The sequence below is a fragment of the Phyllostomus discolor genome, chromosome 7 (assembly GCF_004126475.2).
Source record: "Phyllostomus discolor isolate MPI-MPIP mPhyDis1 chromosome 7, mPhyDis1.pri.v3, whole genome shotgun sequence".
Lineage (NCBI taxonomy): Eukaryota > Metazoa > Chordata > Mammalia > Chiroptera > Phyllostomidae > Phyllostomus > Phyllostomus discolor.
Window position 1 is genome coordinate 138,142,347 of NC_040909.2, and position 14,514 is coordinate 138,156,860.

At 68.6% G+C, this 14,514-nt stretch overlaps 1 protein-coding gene across 1 annotated transcript; it reads left to right on the top strand.

Moving 5' to 3' along the window:
• The first annotated feature begins 7,149 nt into the window (after positions 1-7,149).
• Positions 7,150-14,221, top strand: GML (glycosylphosphatidylinositol anchored molecule like). The gene is made up of 3 exons (XM_036031469.1): positions 7,150-7,272; positions 7,844-7,951; positions 13,795-14,221. The coding sequence occupies exons 1-3, from the start codon at positions 7,170-7,172 to the stop codon at positions 14,121-14,123; spliced, it is 540 nt and encodes a 179-aa protein (XP_035887362.1). The 5' UTR covers positions 7,150-7,169; the 3' UTR covers positions 14,124-14,221.
• Positions 14,222-14,514: the final 293 nt, after the last annotated feature.

Sequence of the window (14,514 nt, forward strand, 5' to 3'; positions counted from 1 at the left end):
GACCACTCGATGCCGTTTGTCGTGAGCTCCCCAGGGACGGCCGGCACCACCCGCCCCGTGTCCTCGGCGAGGCGCCCATTCTGACGCGAACCGCCGCCTGAGGTTTCCGTTCGTGTTAACGATTCCGAGGAGAAGGGACAGCAGCAGGGACCGTGTGGGCGCTCCTCCACCAGTGACGCGCGTGAATTCTTCGTGGAGTGCGGGGATGTGCTCAGGTTCGGGAGGTGTGTGCGCGGAGCCCCGCCCGGACACACCGCTCTGCCAGCCCGCTGTTTCCTGCACCACCTTCCCAGGCGCGGACACTCAGCGAGACCGGCAGTCAAGCCCTGACGGCGGCGGACTCCTGTGGCGTGACCGCCCCCCACGCTGGCCTCCCTCGGCCACCGCCGGGACGAGGCGCGCAGTGCGGGGAGGAGGCGGCCCGGCGCTCTGCCGCAGTGCGCGCGCCACGTAGGCACGAGGCGGAGAACTCCTGGAGAACAGCACACCGGGGTAAAATCGTCCGAAGTGCAGGTGCCGAACGCGACCGTTCTCTCCGTGTAAATTCACTTCAGTGTGAGTTGACGTAATTGAACTTTCGTGAGTGTCCCTAACCAAAGCTCCCCCGACTTCCTACCAACCGAACTGGCTTCCGCAAGCAGGTCGCTACTGCCACCCGCGAGGGCACAGCAGGCGGCGGGGCAGCGAGTGCGCGGCGACGCGGGCCAAGGGAGGAAAAGACGTGACAGGGAGAGGGGCGAGTGGGAACGCGAGGCAGGGGGAAAGGGAGGGCTGGGGGGCGGCCAGCGCTGGGGCTGCGCGGCAGGGCAGACACGTCCTCCCGGGGCCTCCTCCCGGCCGCAACGGCTCGGTCGCCGGTCGCCGGTGCGGGGAGGCGGAGCTGCACGCGGGAACGCTCTCACCCGTAGGTGGCGCCCGCGAGCGGCAAAGAGCGGGTGCACTGAGGCCGCCCGGGGCCTTAGCGCGGACAGCAGGGAAAGCTGCGCAGGCGACAGCTGGTTCGGACTGTCAGGAGGCCAGGATGCATTCTTTTCCTGGTTAAGTGTTAAAAGTGCAAGGAACACCAAGACGCGGACGTTCCAGGTCTCTTGGAGTTGTGTGCCGACACCACCCGGAGCCCAGGGTCACCATTTAAAGTACAATGAAATTAAATAACATCTAAAATGCAGTTCCTCCAGCGCAATAGGCACCTTTCCAGCCCTCAACAGCCAGGTGGGACGCGTGGCGAGTGGCAGCTCCCCACTCCGGTGACCCGTGGTCCTAAGCAAAGTCTGCAAAGCAGGGCATGGATCACGGGCACGTCGCCCGCTTCCCAACGTCCAGGTCCACGCAGGCCCGCGCCATTGTTTGGGTTATCTGAATATTTCAGAGGAAATGATTCTTTTACTTAAAAAAACAAACAAACATGTCTCCTAAGCTCCACGTCTGTACGTGGCCCTGTCAGGGCGACCAGAACTGGGGCGGGGGCTTTGGGGGCCCGGGGCGCAATGACCGGGCCAGGACTTCCCGTTCCCGTCGCGGGTGCCGTGTGCTGCCCCGCCTGGCCGGACACCCTGCACACGCTTCCCACAGGCCTGCCACGAGGGGGACCTTCCCAGCGCAGGAAGGCCCCTGACCCTATGGGGCGGTGCCTTCCATTTCTTGTCCACAAAGCGTCCTGCAGAATGGGGGTGCGGGGAGCTACCCTTGGGGCAAGTTTGAAGTCCGCGCCCAGCGGAGCCCTGGTTCCCCCACCTGTAACGCGCAGGCGGCGCGGGACGGACGAGCAGCGCTCGGCACCGCACGCCGTGCGCGTTCCCTCTCTGTCCACCGCGGCTGCGCACACGCCCGCCCCCCTGCGGCTGCGGCCCCGGGGTGGTCCGAGAAAGCCTGCGGCGTTTCGGGAACGTCCCGCCAGCTGCCCCACGGCGAGTCTAGGTTCCCAGATGCAGGCGCTCTGGAAGCAGCCAGCCCGTGGGGTTTCCCTTCGCCCTTGGAAAGGTCTCGGTCACGTGGGCCCTCATCCTCTTTGTGCCGTCCTAACTAATAAAACCAAGTAAACAAGTCATTCCACCAGCAAAATCGGTTTCTTCGGGAATAGCAGAGAATCATAAGCCGGGACCAGCATGTGACAAACCGGGGAAACTTCACAGGGGCAATGGGGGACGCCCGGGCGGCTCTGAGCGCCAGTCCTGGGCGGGCACTTGCCTGGCGCCGCCCTGGCAGTTGGGGTCTGAGGCTGAGACAGCCTCCTGTGAGCGGGCTCCCCATTCAGCTCTGGAGCCACCGTCACTTTCACGCCTGTTTTGGAAGCTCCTCCACCCCCTGCTTACTGCGGCTGGCCCTGCCGCCCCGGCCCCCGGCCTCAGGTCCAAGCCCAGCTCCCCGCCCCAGAGTGGCCCAGCCCCTAGCGGCTGCGCCAGGCCCCGCCGCTAGGGGCGCCAGAGGGCACAGGGTTGGCCGTGGGCTACGTCCCGTGCCCTGGCGGTTTACTAGGCTCAGTTTCTGATCCACCCGCAGCTCCCCACTCCAGCTGCAGCTGCTGCTGCTTCATCCGGCGGCTGCACCGGCTGCCGTTTTCAGCGTTGAGACCACGTCCTTCCTCTCCCTCGGAGACCCCGGCCCGAGACACCCCTCCGCAGGGCCCGTTCCGCCCCAGGGGACACCGGGCCTGGCACAAGGGCAGGAAGGCCGGGCTGCCTGCTGCTGGCTCCAGCCCGAGGGGGCAGCCCCAGGGCCAAGAGTTGCCTGCCGGCCGCAGGTCCTCGAAGCTCAGACCCGGGGCCCAGAGGTTGCTGGAGAGGAGGGGGGCCGCCCACACCCGAGTTCCGGGAGTGTCCCAGGCCCCCGGACTGCGAACCCGCTGCTGGGCCCGGGCCCAGGCTCAGGGGCAGGACGCGGGCCCAGCAGTCGTCTGTGAGTGCACAGACGCCACTGGGGGCTGAGGTCCAGGCTCACCGCACAGGAGCCCTTCTCCTGGGGCTCCTGGGGTCTGGCAGGGAGCGCGGGACAAGGGCAGCCAGGGCCCGCCTCCTCGGCACAGGCTGCCGTCCCCGTCCCTGGCGGAGGGGTCCTCGCCACCCAGTCAGGCTGCCTCCTCCACTGACCCTGTGTCCCCCAAAGGCCCGGAACCCGCAAACGCTCCTCTTCGGGAGGGGGACTCGGCGCCCCCTCCCCTTTCCTGCAGCCCCGGAGCGGGAGAGGCCAGCATGGCTGACGGCCACAGGCAGTCACAAGGCCCGGTGGTGTCAGAGAGACACCAAGACACGACCTTGCTGTGAGCAGGGGTGGACGGGCTCTGGACGCCAGCTGCCGCCACAGCCCCAGGTCTGTGCCGCCTGCAGTGCCAGGGCCCTCGGAAGTCAGACCACAAGTCCGCCAAGGGAAAACAAGTTTAATGCGACAGCCAGTGGCCCCGGCCCGGCCCCCGCGCAGCTCAGCACAGCCCGAGGCCCGGGGCCCCGGAGCTGAGCGCCAGCAGCAGCGCCAGCCCAGCGCCGCCGCCGCCGCCCCGCCCCCCGGGGGCCCGGCCGGCCTCTCTGAACTCCCTGAACTCCGTGATGTTGGGAATGTAGCCGTTGCACAGGGGCCCCCGGCAGCAGCGCACGTAGATGAAGGGCATGGGCTTCTCCAGGACGAAGGACTTGGCCACCGCCGACGACGAGGAGGCGTAGACGGGGCAGTACCTGGCGCACTGCTTCGACACGTAGAAGAAACGTGGGAACAGCCCTGGCAGGACACGGACACAGACACGGACGTGGACACGGAGAGAGGACCACGTACAGCGCAGGCAGGGCCCCCGGCGCCACTCCTGCTGTCTCTGCCCCACCCGGGCCCTCCCGGTGGGTGCCCTCCTCCCCCCGCCCACCAGCCGCGCCACAGAGGGTGCCCTCCAGAAGGCTGGAGCCCCCACCAGGCAGGAAGAGACACGGACATCTTGCTCTCAGCTGCTTCTGGGGGCTCCGGCACGCGCCAAGTGTGGCACCGGGCACCCCCAGCGGGGCCTGCCCATGTGTGTGGGGAACCTGGTCCAGGGGCTCCGCGTCCGGGGACGCACAGGCAGCTTGGACCTCGGCTCTCAAACACAGGGTCGTCGGGCCTCGGTGACCCCGGGGCAGACACAGGGAGCCAGGACTCCGGCCACCGTGCCGCTGCGCAGGGTGCCCCTGGGAGCCCCGGGGCCCAGAGCCTGCGTGGGCACGGCTCAGCGCTGGCCTGCCTGGCCGTCTGTGACGGCGGCTCGTCCGTTTCGCTGTGCAAGTCACCTCCACAGGTGAACTTATGAATTCCGCAGGAGGCTCTGGTGGCGCTCAGCCTGGGCGCGGCCCCCACACGTTTCCAGGGACACGGAGCCTCCCCCGTCCTGCCCCAAGCAGCTCAAGAACCGAATCCCAGCTCTCCAACCCCCGCAAGGCCTGGGTGGGGGGGCTGGAGGGGCGATGCTGGGCCTCCTGGGACGCACTGTGCACCCTGGGCCCGACCGGGACCGTCTCCCGGAAGAGCTGTTCTCAGTGGGGGGGCCACATGCTGACACTTGCCGTTCAAAGGTGGATGAACAGACCCTCCCCTCTGTGCTTCCTCCCGCATGACCTCCTGGCGACCGGTGACGTGTGCCCCGAGGATGTCCCTGTCCTGCACAGGCTGGCTCCCCTCTCCTGGCTGGCTCCTCAGGACCCGCTTCCTCAAACTCAAACGAAGGGTCCCTCCCACGTCACTCCCGGGTCCCCGAGGGGCGCAAGGCAGACCCTCACTCCCGAAGGTGCTCCGTGGGCCTGCCTCTGCGGCCCAGGGGCGCCCGAGACACTTACTCACGGCTGCGGTAGAACAAAACTCCGTGCTTTGGGGACAGTCCCTGGGGTTCACACACCCGAAGTCATTTTCCCTCTCACAGACGTGACAGTTCAGTGCCCCTGAAAGAGGGGTAAAAAGGAAAGTGGGAAGAGACCTTCTCCAGACGGTCGCGGGGACAGCCCCACATGCACCCTCCCTCCCGCTGTGGTCCCGTCTCCCCATGCCCCTCGGCCTGCCCCCCGAGTTCGTGGCCTCCGTCCCGCGCTCCCTCACACGCCCACACCCAGACGTGCCCGGGGGACACCCCGCATGGCACCAGCTCTCGTGGGCCAGCGCGTGTGCACCCCGGGCTCTCACTCCCTGGCTCCAGCAGCAGGAAACTCGGGGCGCTGGCGCCCACCCCCACGTGACCGTCCCGCCCACCGTCCTGGCCCCGGGACCTTCTCCCGCTCCGGTCCCCCAGGCCCTGCATCCCGGCTCCGGCACCATCGCCTCCCGGGGGCTCCGTGCTGGGGCGGGACTCACGCTGTCTCCCGGCCACGGCGACGTCCATCTGCACCTGAGGCAGGCCCACGGCCAGGAGAAGAACGAGGAAGACCCACATTTCCAGCAGTGCCCGGCCCTGCACACAAGGGACACGGCCACGCAGTCACCTCGGCCACCTGCGTGTCCCCCACAGGCCAAGCCCACTGCCACTGGGGCCGGCACCCTGCCTGCTCCTCACCTTTGGGCCTGAGCCGGGCGTGCCCTGCTGGTGGTGAGTGGCTTGTCACCACTACCAAGGTCCCTCCATCCCCAAGGACCCCCCGCGCTGTGCATCCACCCCCACCTTCTCAAGCACCCCTTCTCGGCAGGGGACCCGGCCACCCCTCCCTGAAGGCAGCCCCCGGCTCCCCACCCCCGCCCTGAGGTCCTGCTCTCTCAGAACCCCAAGGGGCTCTTTCACCCCACAGCCCATACTCTCCCCCTCCACCATCGCTCCCTCTGCACCTACCACCCAGGGCATCCCCACGGGGCACCCTGCCCGAGTGCACAGGCTGGCCCGGATGCCCTGCAGCCAGCTCCCTGCCTAGGTGGCCCGCTGCCCCACAGCCCCAACACTGCCCCCTGCTGGGGGGGTGGCCCCTAGGCTCCCTCTGGAACGCCCCGTTCTGCCATCCCGCCCCTCCAGGCAGGAGCTGCTGCCCCACCCAGCCTGTCTCGAGACTCCAGCGCTCAGACCATTCTAGGTCCCCAGTGCAGGACAGCCAGTCCCCAGCCCCTGGGCCACACCCCGACACCCCCCCTGACCCCCCCCCCCCCCCCCCCGTCTCCCGGTCCTCCTCTCAGGAGCCTGTCTCCACGTGCATCCGGCCCTCCCGCCATGGGGTACGGGGTGGGGGGTGGGGGTGCCATGCAGGTGGGGGACCAGGATGGGGGGAGGGGTGGTGCGGTTGCGGCCGAGACCGTGGGGGGGTGGGGGGGGAGCCGCATATCGTGGGGGGACAGTGCCGCTGGTGGGGCTCAGGACCAGGGGGTTGCGGTTGGAGGGGTTGCCACTCCGGTGCGGGGCCCTGGAGGGGGGAGGGGAAGGGGGCGGGGCGGGGCCCACCCAGCTGCCACGTTAGCGGGTCCGGGACCCTTCGCGGGGCGCCGCGCCGGCCCATCCCGCCGGCGTCCGAGGGCCTCCGCGCAGGTCCCCCACCACTGACCAGAGGCTGCCGTCCAAGCCCGCGCGGCTGTCTGCCCTGCCACGCGCCCACACCTTCTGGAACCTTCGCTGCTGGCGGTTTGGGAGCCGGGCCTCGGGCAATGAGCGCGGGGACTTCTGGGATCGGAGGGCCCCCGGGGCCCGGGAGCCGCTCCCGGCATGCTTCGCGCAGCTTCGGGAACGTTCGTTGGGACGTTCTTTCCGAGGGCTCGCCCGGGCTGGGACGTTCTTTCCGAGGGCTCGCCCGGGCTGGGACGTTCTAGAGGTCTGGGGGCCGCAGCCGGGGCGGGGGTGGGGGGTGGGGGCAGGCGGGTGGCGGATTCTGGGTGGAGGGAAGGTTCCAGGTGGTCGGGGAGCTTGAGGGGCAGGTGGAAGATTCCAGAAGGTGTGGGTACATCGTGGGGCACGCGGCCCACGGGCCGGGACCCTGCCTGGGGTCAGTTGTGCGGGCCCTGGGCGGCGGCCCTCGGACCGGGGCCGGGTGGGGCGGGCCTAGCGCCCTAAAAGGGTCGGGGCCCCCCTGCTCCCCAGCAGAGCAGGCCAGGCCCCGCCCCCGGCCCCTCCCCCCCGCCCCGCCCCGCCCCAGCCTGGGCCCCCGCGGCACCCGCGCGGCCTCAGTGCTGCCGGACGCTGCCCGAGGAGCCCCGCCCTGGATGACCTGCACCCGGGTCTCCTCCGCCGCAGGCTCAGGCTCCGGCTCCGGCCCAACATGCTGCTGCTCGGGGCGCTGCTGCTGGCCACGGTGCTGACGCTGGCCGACCCTAACACGTCTGCCACCGCTGGGGACTCGGAGTTGTCTGTGCGGTGTAAGTGTCCTTCCTGTGCCTGTCTGGAGGGCTGGGAACTCGCCCACTTTCCTAGTTCCCGGCATGGGGAGGGCTGGAGTGCAGGTGCCTTCATCCTGGCAGCTGGGCGCCCTCTCGTCCCAGCAGTCGGTGGGCACGGGGGTGGGGGGGGTACAGTGTCCTTAGCTAGGAGATCTTCGGGGAAGCCTGCCCCTCTCCCCAAAGCACCTGACCTGGAGGCCTGCCAGGCGTCCCAGCTGCACACAGGCAGGAGCAGCTGAGTCCAGGCGGGTGCCAGAGGGTGCCCTGGACAGGCCAGCGGGAACCCCAGAGCCCAGGGCCCCCACCCCAGCCGCCGAGGGCGCGCCCTGCAGCCTGCCTCTGGGAACACTCACAGCTCCTGGTGTGCTTGGCCTTGGCACAGGCTAGTCCTGCCCAGACTCAGAGCCCACTGAGGACTGTTGCTTGTGGGCCCCGGGCCACCCTCAGAGGCGGGGGAGGGTGGGGGCAGGCGAGAAGGGGGGCCCAGGGGAGGGCTGTTGGGGGGGCGGGCAGAGCCTCAGTGCTCAGAGCTCAGCCGGGGTCTCGCTCCTCTCAGGGACCTACAACGTGCAGTGCTTCAGCTGTGCAGTCATAAACACCTTCCAGTGTTCGAACACCAGGGTCTGTCCCTACGAGACGAGGCGCTGCATGACGCTCGCCATCCGTAAGTGCCTGCTCGTCTGTCTGCTGGTCGGTGCGCAGTCGCCGCCAGAGCACGGGCAGGAGCAGCGGCAGGGAGGGGCTGCTTTTTCTGAGGGTGTGCCCCGCCCCGGCCTGCTCTGTGCCCGTTCAGGAGCGTGGGGCCGGGCTCCGGGCTCCACCCAGGACAGAGCAGGGCGAGCCCCGCTGCGGAGCCTGCGCCCTGCGCGGTGTGCTGGCGTCGGTCGCAGTCCCCCAGTCTCCCAGGGCTGGGAGTGCGGCTGGACCGCAAGGCCTTCCTCCCGGTGGTCCCCGGGCCTGCGTGCAGACGCCACAGTGCGGCCGGGTGCCTCCCCAGGGCCCCTGGAGTGTGGCCCCTGGAGGGGCTTCCAGCTAAGGTGGGCCCAGAAGTGGACACGGGAGGCACTCCCGGACGCAGCGTCCCCACTCTGGTGGGCCACATATGGTGTCAGGGCCCGGCCCCACCTTGCAAGATGCTTTGGCGCTTCCTTGGAGGCGCTTGTGCTCTGAGAAAGCCACCCCTCCCCCAGAACCCCCGCGGGGGGCCTGCATAGCCCGAGGCCGGGTCTCCTGAACCGGGCAGGGAGCCTGGCCTGGGCCCTCTCGGGCCCCCGTGAGCCCGTCGTCCCCGGGGTCTGTGAGCTCCTGTCCCTCCGCGTCTGCGTCTGTGTCAGACCCTCAGAGCAGCCCTTCCCTGTTTCCTCTCCGCACTGACCCTCGCCCTGGGGGCGCCTGCCGACCTGGGACAGGCAGGCGCCGAGGGCCTGGGCTGTGTCCCCACAGGGGCCCCTGTTCCTGCCAGCCTTGGCCTGTCATCGCCCAGTGTGGGGCCAGACCGGCCCTGGGCCGTCCCGGGCAGGTGTGGGGGCCCACGGCAAGGGCGAGGGCACGGCTCTGGAGGGGGCGCACAGGCAAGGAGCTAAGGCTGGGCTTTCCCCAGGGCTGGGCGTGGCGGGGCGCGAGGGCTCCAGGACCCGTTCCTTACAGGCAGGTCTCAGCTCTAGCGCTGGGGTTGAGAGGGAGCACCGGGGCCCCTGCCGGTCAGCTGTGGGAACCCTGCCCTCCAGGACAAGGGGCCCGGCAGGGGCCTGTGTGTCGGTGCTGGTGGCCGGCCACTTTGGAGTGGCAGCTCTCCAAAGGGGACCCTTGGCCCTCAAAGCTCTGGGAAGGTCAGCCGGCCGCGCCACGCCGCGTGTCGTGGAGTGCGGGGACCGTGGCACCTGAGGAGGGCCGGGAATGCCGTCCTCAGAGGCTCAGCCCCGCCGGGCTCTGGGTTCGAGTGGCCCAGACAGAGCTTGTGTGAGCACGGCCAGGCACAGGCGAGGCAGAGACCATGCCTCGAGAAGGTCCTGGTGGTTCGGCACAGCGGTGGTGTCTTCTGCAACGGTGGACACCGGGGGCGCGGGGGCCCAGGCTGTCCTCACTCTCACCCTTTTGGGCCCATCCCCCACCCCGACGGCGGGGCTGTGCCCCTGAGAGCAGGTCACAGCCCAGCAGCTGCGCAGGCACCGGCGCTCTGGGGCGTGATCCGGCCTGGCAGCAGCGGACCACAGGGCTGCGTGGCCCTGGTGTTCTCCTGCCCACTGGGACCCTTCACCCTGCCCCCGCTCCCTCCCGTGCGCCTGGCTCTGGGCTGGCCCTGGGGCCCCCCGCCTCCCCGGAACTTCTTTCTCAGCGCCTCCCACCGTGGTGGAAGCCGGACCCCTGGGTTCAGTGCCGTGCTCCGCTGAGCTTTCGTGTCGCCACCTTCCCGAGGGGTCCCGGCGGACACCGGGCGGAGGGAGTTGTGGGAGCGCTCCGCGAGACCCGGGGGAGCTGGGACGCTGGGCTCCTCCCCTTCGGGGTCTCGGCGGATTCCCGTGGCTGTGCAGGGTAGTCAGCACAAGACTCGACGGAAAACTTGTTGAATGTCGGAGGCGAGCGCCCACTGCATGTGAAGTCAGTGGGGCCCCGGCCGGTGGGCAAACACATCGCCTGTGGGGCAGACCCGGGCCCGGAAACAGCCCTGCACAGGTACGCCCACGTGACCGTCAACGGAGGTTCGAACCCAGCGGAGAAGGAAGAGCTTCGTCGCCCCCTGCAGGCAAAGTGGGCCTGACCCGCAGCCTGGCCTCACACGGGACCCACTCAGCGGGCCGCGGGCCTCTGTGGGCAGGGCCGGAGTCCGAGCTGACCGGAGAAGGGAGCGCCGGGGAGGGCGTCCTTGGCAGCCGAGCCGCGGCGGAGCTCTCTGACTCGTCGTCTCGCATGGCCCGTGGGAAGAGGGTGGGTGACCGGAGAGCCCCACCAGTCCCAGGGACCCTTCTGTTTCAGAGACCCTGTGCGGAGGGCTCCGCCCCGGGAGGAAGTCCAGGCAAACCGCACAGCCTCGAAGGACCCGGAGACCGCGCCCGGACGGAGCGCTCCGTGGTCCACAGCGGCGATGCGGGGGTCTCCCTGGCACACGGGCACGGATGTGACCGGCTAGTGAGCCCAAGGGGCTCTGTAGCCGCCAGGGTGATCCAGTTAGAGCCGCAGTTCGTTGTCCTGAGTGAGAGAGGCCATACCTGGTGCCGGCCAGGACGAAAAGACGCCAGACTGCTGGGTCACTGCCGATGACAAGGGACAGGGGAGCTACCTTGTGGAGGACACAGTGACCGTCTCTTCAGAAACTAAGCGTGCAACTGCCACGGTGGCCCAGATCGCACCTCCGAGGGTCTGCCCCAAGCAGTCAAATCTTAAACCCTGCCCTGGCTGTTGCGGCTCAGGGGACTGAGTGCCAGCCTGCAAACCAAAGGGTCACAGGTTCGATTCCCAGTCAGGGCACAGGCCTGGGTTGCAGGCTGGGTACTCAATGGGGGTCGCGGGAGAGGCAGCCACACACTGATGTTTCTCTTCCTTTCTTTCTCTCTCCCCTCCACTCTCTAAAGATAAGTAGATAAAATCAGTTTAAAAATCTTCAGCCCACACAACAACACACACGTGGCCGGGCGCACGTGCACCGTGGGTGTCACTCACCTGCACGCCGGGGCGGGGGTGGATGCACGCCCGGACTCGCGTGGAGATCCAGGGGGTTATGCCGAGTGGAGTGGACAACCTCCAAAGGGCGCACACTGGGAGCTCCTTTTACGGCATGTTCTAGAAATGGCAAACCCATAGAAACACACACCAACTCGTGTTCATGAGGTCAAGGTCAGGGGATGTGGGTGTAGAGGAGGTGAGTGGGTCTGTGGGCGCGAAGACCACGGTGGCGCGTCTGCTCACTGTTTTGACGTCGTGGGTAGCAGGACCCTCATTAGTCTCGATATCTCACTGAAGTGTTGCACGTCGCCATCGGAAGCGACCGAGAAGGGGTCACACGGGGTCCCTCTGGGCTCCCTGCAACGGTGCTCGGGTGCACAGCCGTCCCCAAGCACAGCGTGAACTGGCAAAGCTGACTAGCATGGTCAGCTACGTCGACATTGAGCTCCTACGTGGGGAAAGGCCAAACTTCTGGAGCAAACAAAAAATCACACGTTGTGTGTCCTGGAGGAACGCTTCAGTCAGCAGTCAGTCCCCGACCTCCTCCGGCACACCTGGGGCGGGGGCGGGGGCGGCAGGCGGCCGAGCTCAGGTGGCCGTGCTCAGGTGGCCGTGCGGCCCCGCTCCTCACAGGCCGGGGCCCAAGGGCCGGGGGCCCCTGCTCTAAAGTAAGAACGTAGAAAGCGTGAAAATGAAATACAGAAAATGGTATACAATGAAATACTGCCCAAAAAGGGCTCTCGTGGACACACAGAGGCAAAGCACACATTAAGGTCAGAGCATCTCTGGTGTGAGAGCACCCTCTCTAGAGGCGGAGACCAGAACCTCCCCGGGACAGCACACGACAGAGATGCCCCTGCGCCCGCTGACTCGGGACACGGCACTCACAGAGAGACCCCTGGCGGAATCAGGGCCGCAGTCAGGCCGGCGGTCCAGGCACGCCCCTTCCTGCAGCTTCCGGGAGACCGGCCACGCAGGCGACACTCGCTGCACCCACAGGCCAGGGGTCCACAGACTTCTCCCGGGAGGAGGCCGTCTGGCCTCCGAGCAGCCCCCCGGCGCTGCTCTGTGTGGGGATGGAGGCAGCCGTGGAGGGCAGGTCCACGTAGGCTGGTGCCCACGTTCAGGCACAGCTTTACTGTGGACACAGCCAGCGGGCTGCGTCTGTCCCGACGGCTCCTGCTGGCCAAACTCCGCCGCAGCAGGTCTGGGCAACGCCACCCACGGACAAGGGGCGACCGCCACGTGTGGCAGCAGAGCCTGCGGCGACCCGAGGCGCGTTTCCGACAGGGCCGCACGTGACGTCCTCGGCACTGAGCTCGAGCCGCGACGCAGCGCGCACCCGCCCACGGCAGGCACCCGCACCCTGCCAGAGCTCCTCCTCCGCCCCGGGGGCGCACGCTGGGCCGCCTCGCTCCGGAGCGGGCCAGAAGGTCCCCTCTGCTCCGAAACCCTGCACAGCGTTTCTAAGGACCCGATCCCTCGAAGTAGAAGCCCCAGGAGAGAGCGGGACACGTCGAGGCCCGGACGACTGTGAAGATCGGGCGGGCCCAAGACCGCGGGAAGCAGCTGAGGGCGGGCTCAGAGCAGCACACGTTAGCTCACAGGGGTCTGGAGGAGAGAAAAGGGTGGAAAAGACCAAGCGCCCGCTCAAGGAGAGAGAAGAGCGTCGAACGGCACCCCAAGGACCAGAGGAGCAGGTGCGGGAACCCCGGAACCCCAGAACCCCGGACCGAGGAGGCGGGCGGAACCCCGGACCGAGGAGGCGGGATGAGCAACGGACGAGCCCTCCGTGCCGCCCGCTGGCCCTCGGGCAGAACCCGTTGCGTCGGTCGAGCAGAGCAAGACACCGGAGATCAATCTAGGACTCAGGTTTTCGGTGCCGGCGCGAAAAGGGAGCCCTCGGCGAGGCCTCACCCAGACACCAAGAGGCCGTTCGTTCTGTGTAGCCTTCCCGACAGGAGCTCAGGGAGACGGGGAAACGCCGAGTAGGTGGGGAGCACGCGCCCCGACTGCGCCTGGCCCACGGCTGAAGGGCCCGCGTTCTCCCCGAAAGCCCGCAGGCAGAGGCGGCTTCCCCAGCAGCCTCACCGCTGGTCTCGTGAGAGCAGCACCCACGGCGTCACACGGACTCTTCCCTGCAGCGGGCGGGGAGGGTGGCTGCCAGTGTGCTCCCAGTGGCGGCCCGGCCCGCCCGGGGCCTGGCGGAGACACGGGGGCGGTGGGGGGGGAGCAGGAGCTGCAGGTGGTCCTCTCCCGAGACCCGACGTGCACCGCGCTGACCGCACCTCCACCGGGCGACTCGCGTGTGTCCCAGCGGCCCCCCGTCCTGTGCGGTGCGGGGTGCAGGGTCGGTCCTGGTGCGGGGGAAGAACACGGGGGAAAAGGAGCGAACCCGAAGAAAGTGTGGGCGTGCAGTAGTGAGAACGTGTCGGTGGTCCTTCGCTTGGGGACAAGTGCGCCACAGCAAAGCCACCAGCGGACACGGGGGACGGGCTATGAGGTGAGCAGGGACTCCTCGTGCTGTCTTTGCAACTTTTCTCAAAGCCTGAGACTTTCAAAAGGACCAGGTGGTTCGCAGGCGTGCACACGTCGCACAGCGAGGCCCCGCCTCCCGGGCCCCACCCTGGATCGGCCGCGCGGCTCCCCCGAGCCGCCCGGGAGGGCCGGAGCAGGGGGTGCGGCGCCCGGGCGCCTCCGCCCAGCGCCCCGTCCTGGGAGGAGCCCAGCAGCACAGGGACCCTGGAGGCCGCAGGCGGGGCGGGGCGGGGGGCGGGGCGTGCGCTGACATCTGCGGGCGGACCGCGAGGCGCCCGGGCTCTCTCTCGCCCCCCGCCCCCACTGCAGGTGTGAACGCCCGCGAGCTCCTCGTGTACAAGAACTGCACCGACAACTGCTCGTTCGTGTACGCAGCCATGCAGCCGGGGCCGGCGCCGAAGGCCAACATGAAGAGGAACAGTTTCTACTGGGCTTTGTGCTGCGGCTCAATGACCTGCAACAGCGGGGGGCCGGCCAACGTGGAACGGGACGTCGGGGAGCCGCAGACCATCGAGGAGGCGGTCCAAGGGGCCGAGCGCCTGCGGGGCACGGGGCCCCTCCTCACCGCGGCCTCCCTCCTGCTCAGCGGGGCCCTGGCGCGTCCCCTCCCCTCCCCAGAGCACTTCCTTCCCCCTTAGTGTCTCGGGAACCAGAGACACGGACCCACCGGCCCCCGTGGGCGGCTTCTCCCAAGAGAGAAATAAAGACCCTGTTTGTCTGGGTGGTGCGTGCTCAGAGATTCCTTTCCGTTTCTCGTATTTGCCATGTTTTCCTCTTGGCACCGGCTCACGCGTGCGCCCCAACCCCCGAGACGGGTCAGCGTCAGAGGGGGAGGGTCTCAGTCAGAAGCACCTCAGCCCCAGGGCACAGGGCGCACGTCGGCGGGAAGAGGCGTGCCGGTGGCCCGCACGGGGCACACAGACCCCCCCGCCACACACACACAGTGCGAGCAGCTGCCGGGCTGGGGGCCAGGCACAGAACCTGTGCCTGCTGACTGTGCCAAGTCCCTGCGTGGGCGGGGTGGGCGGT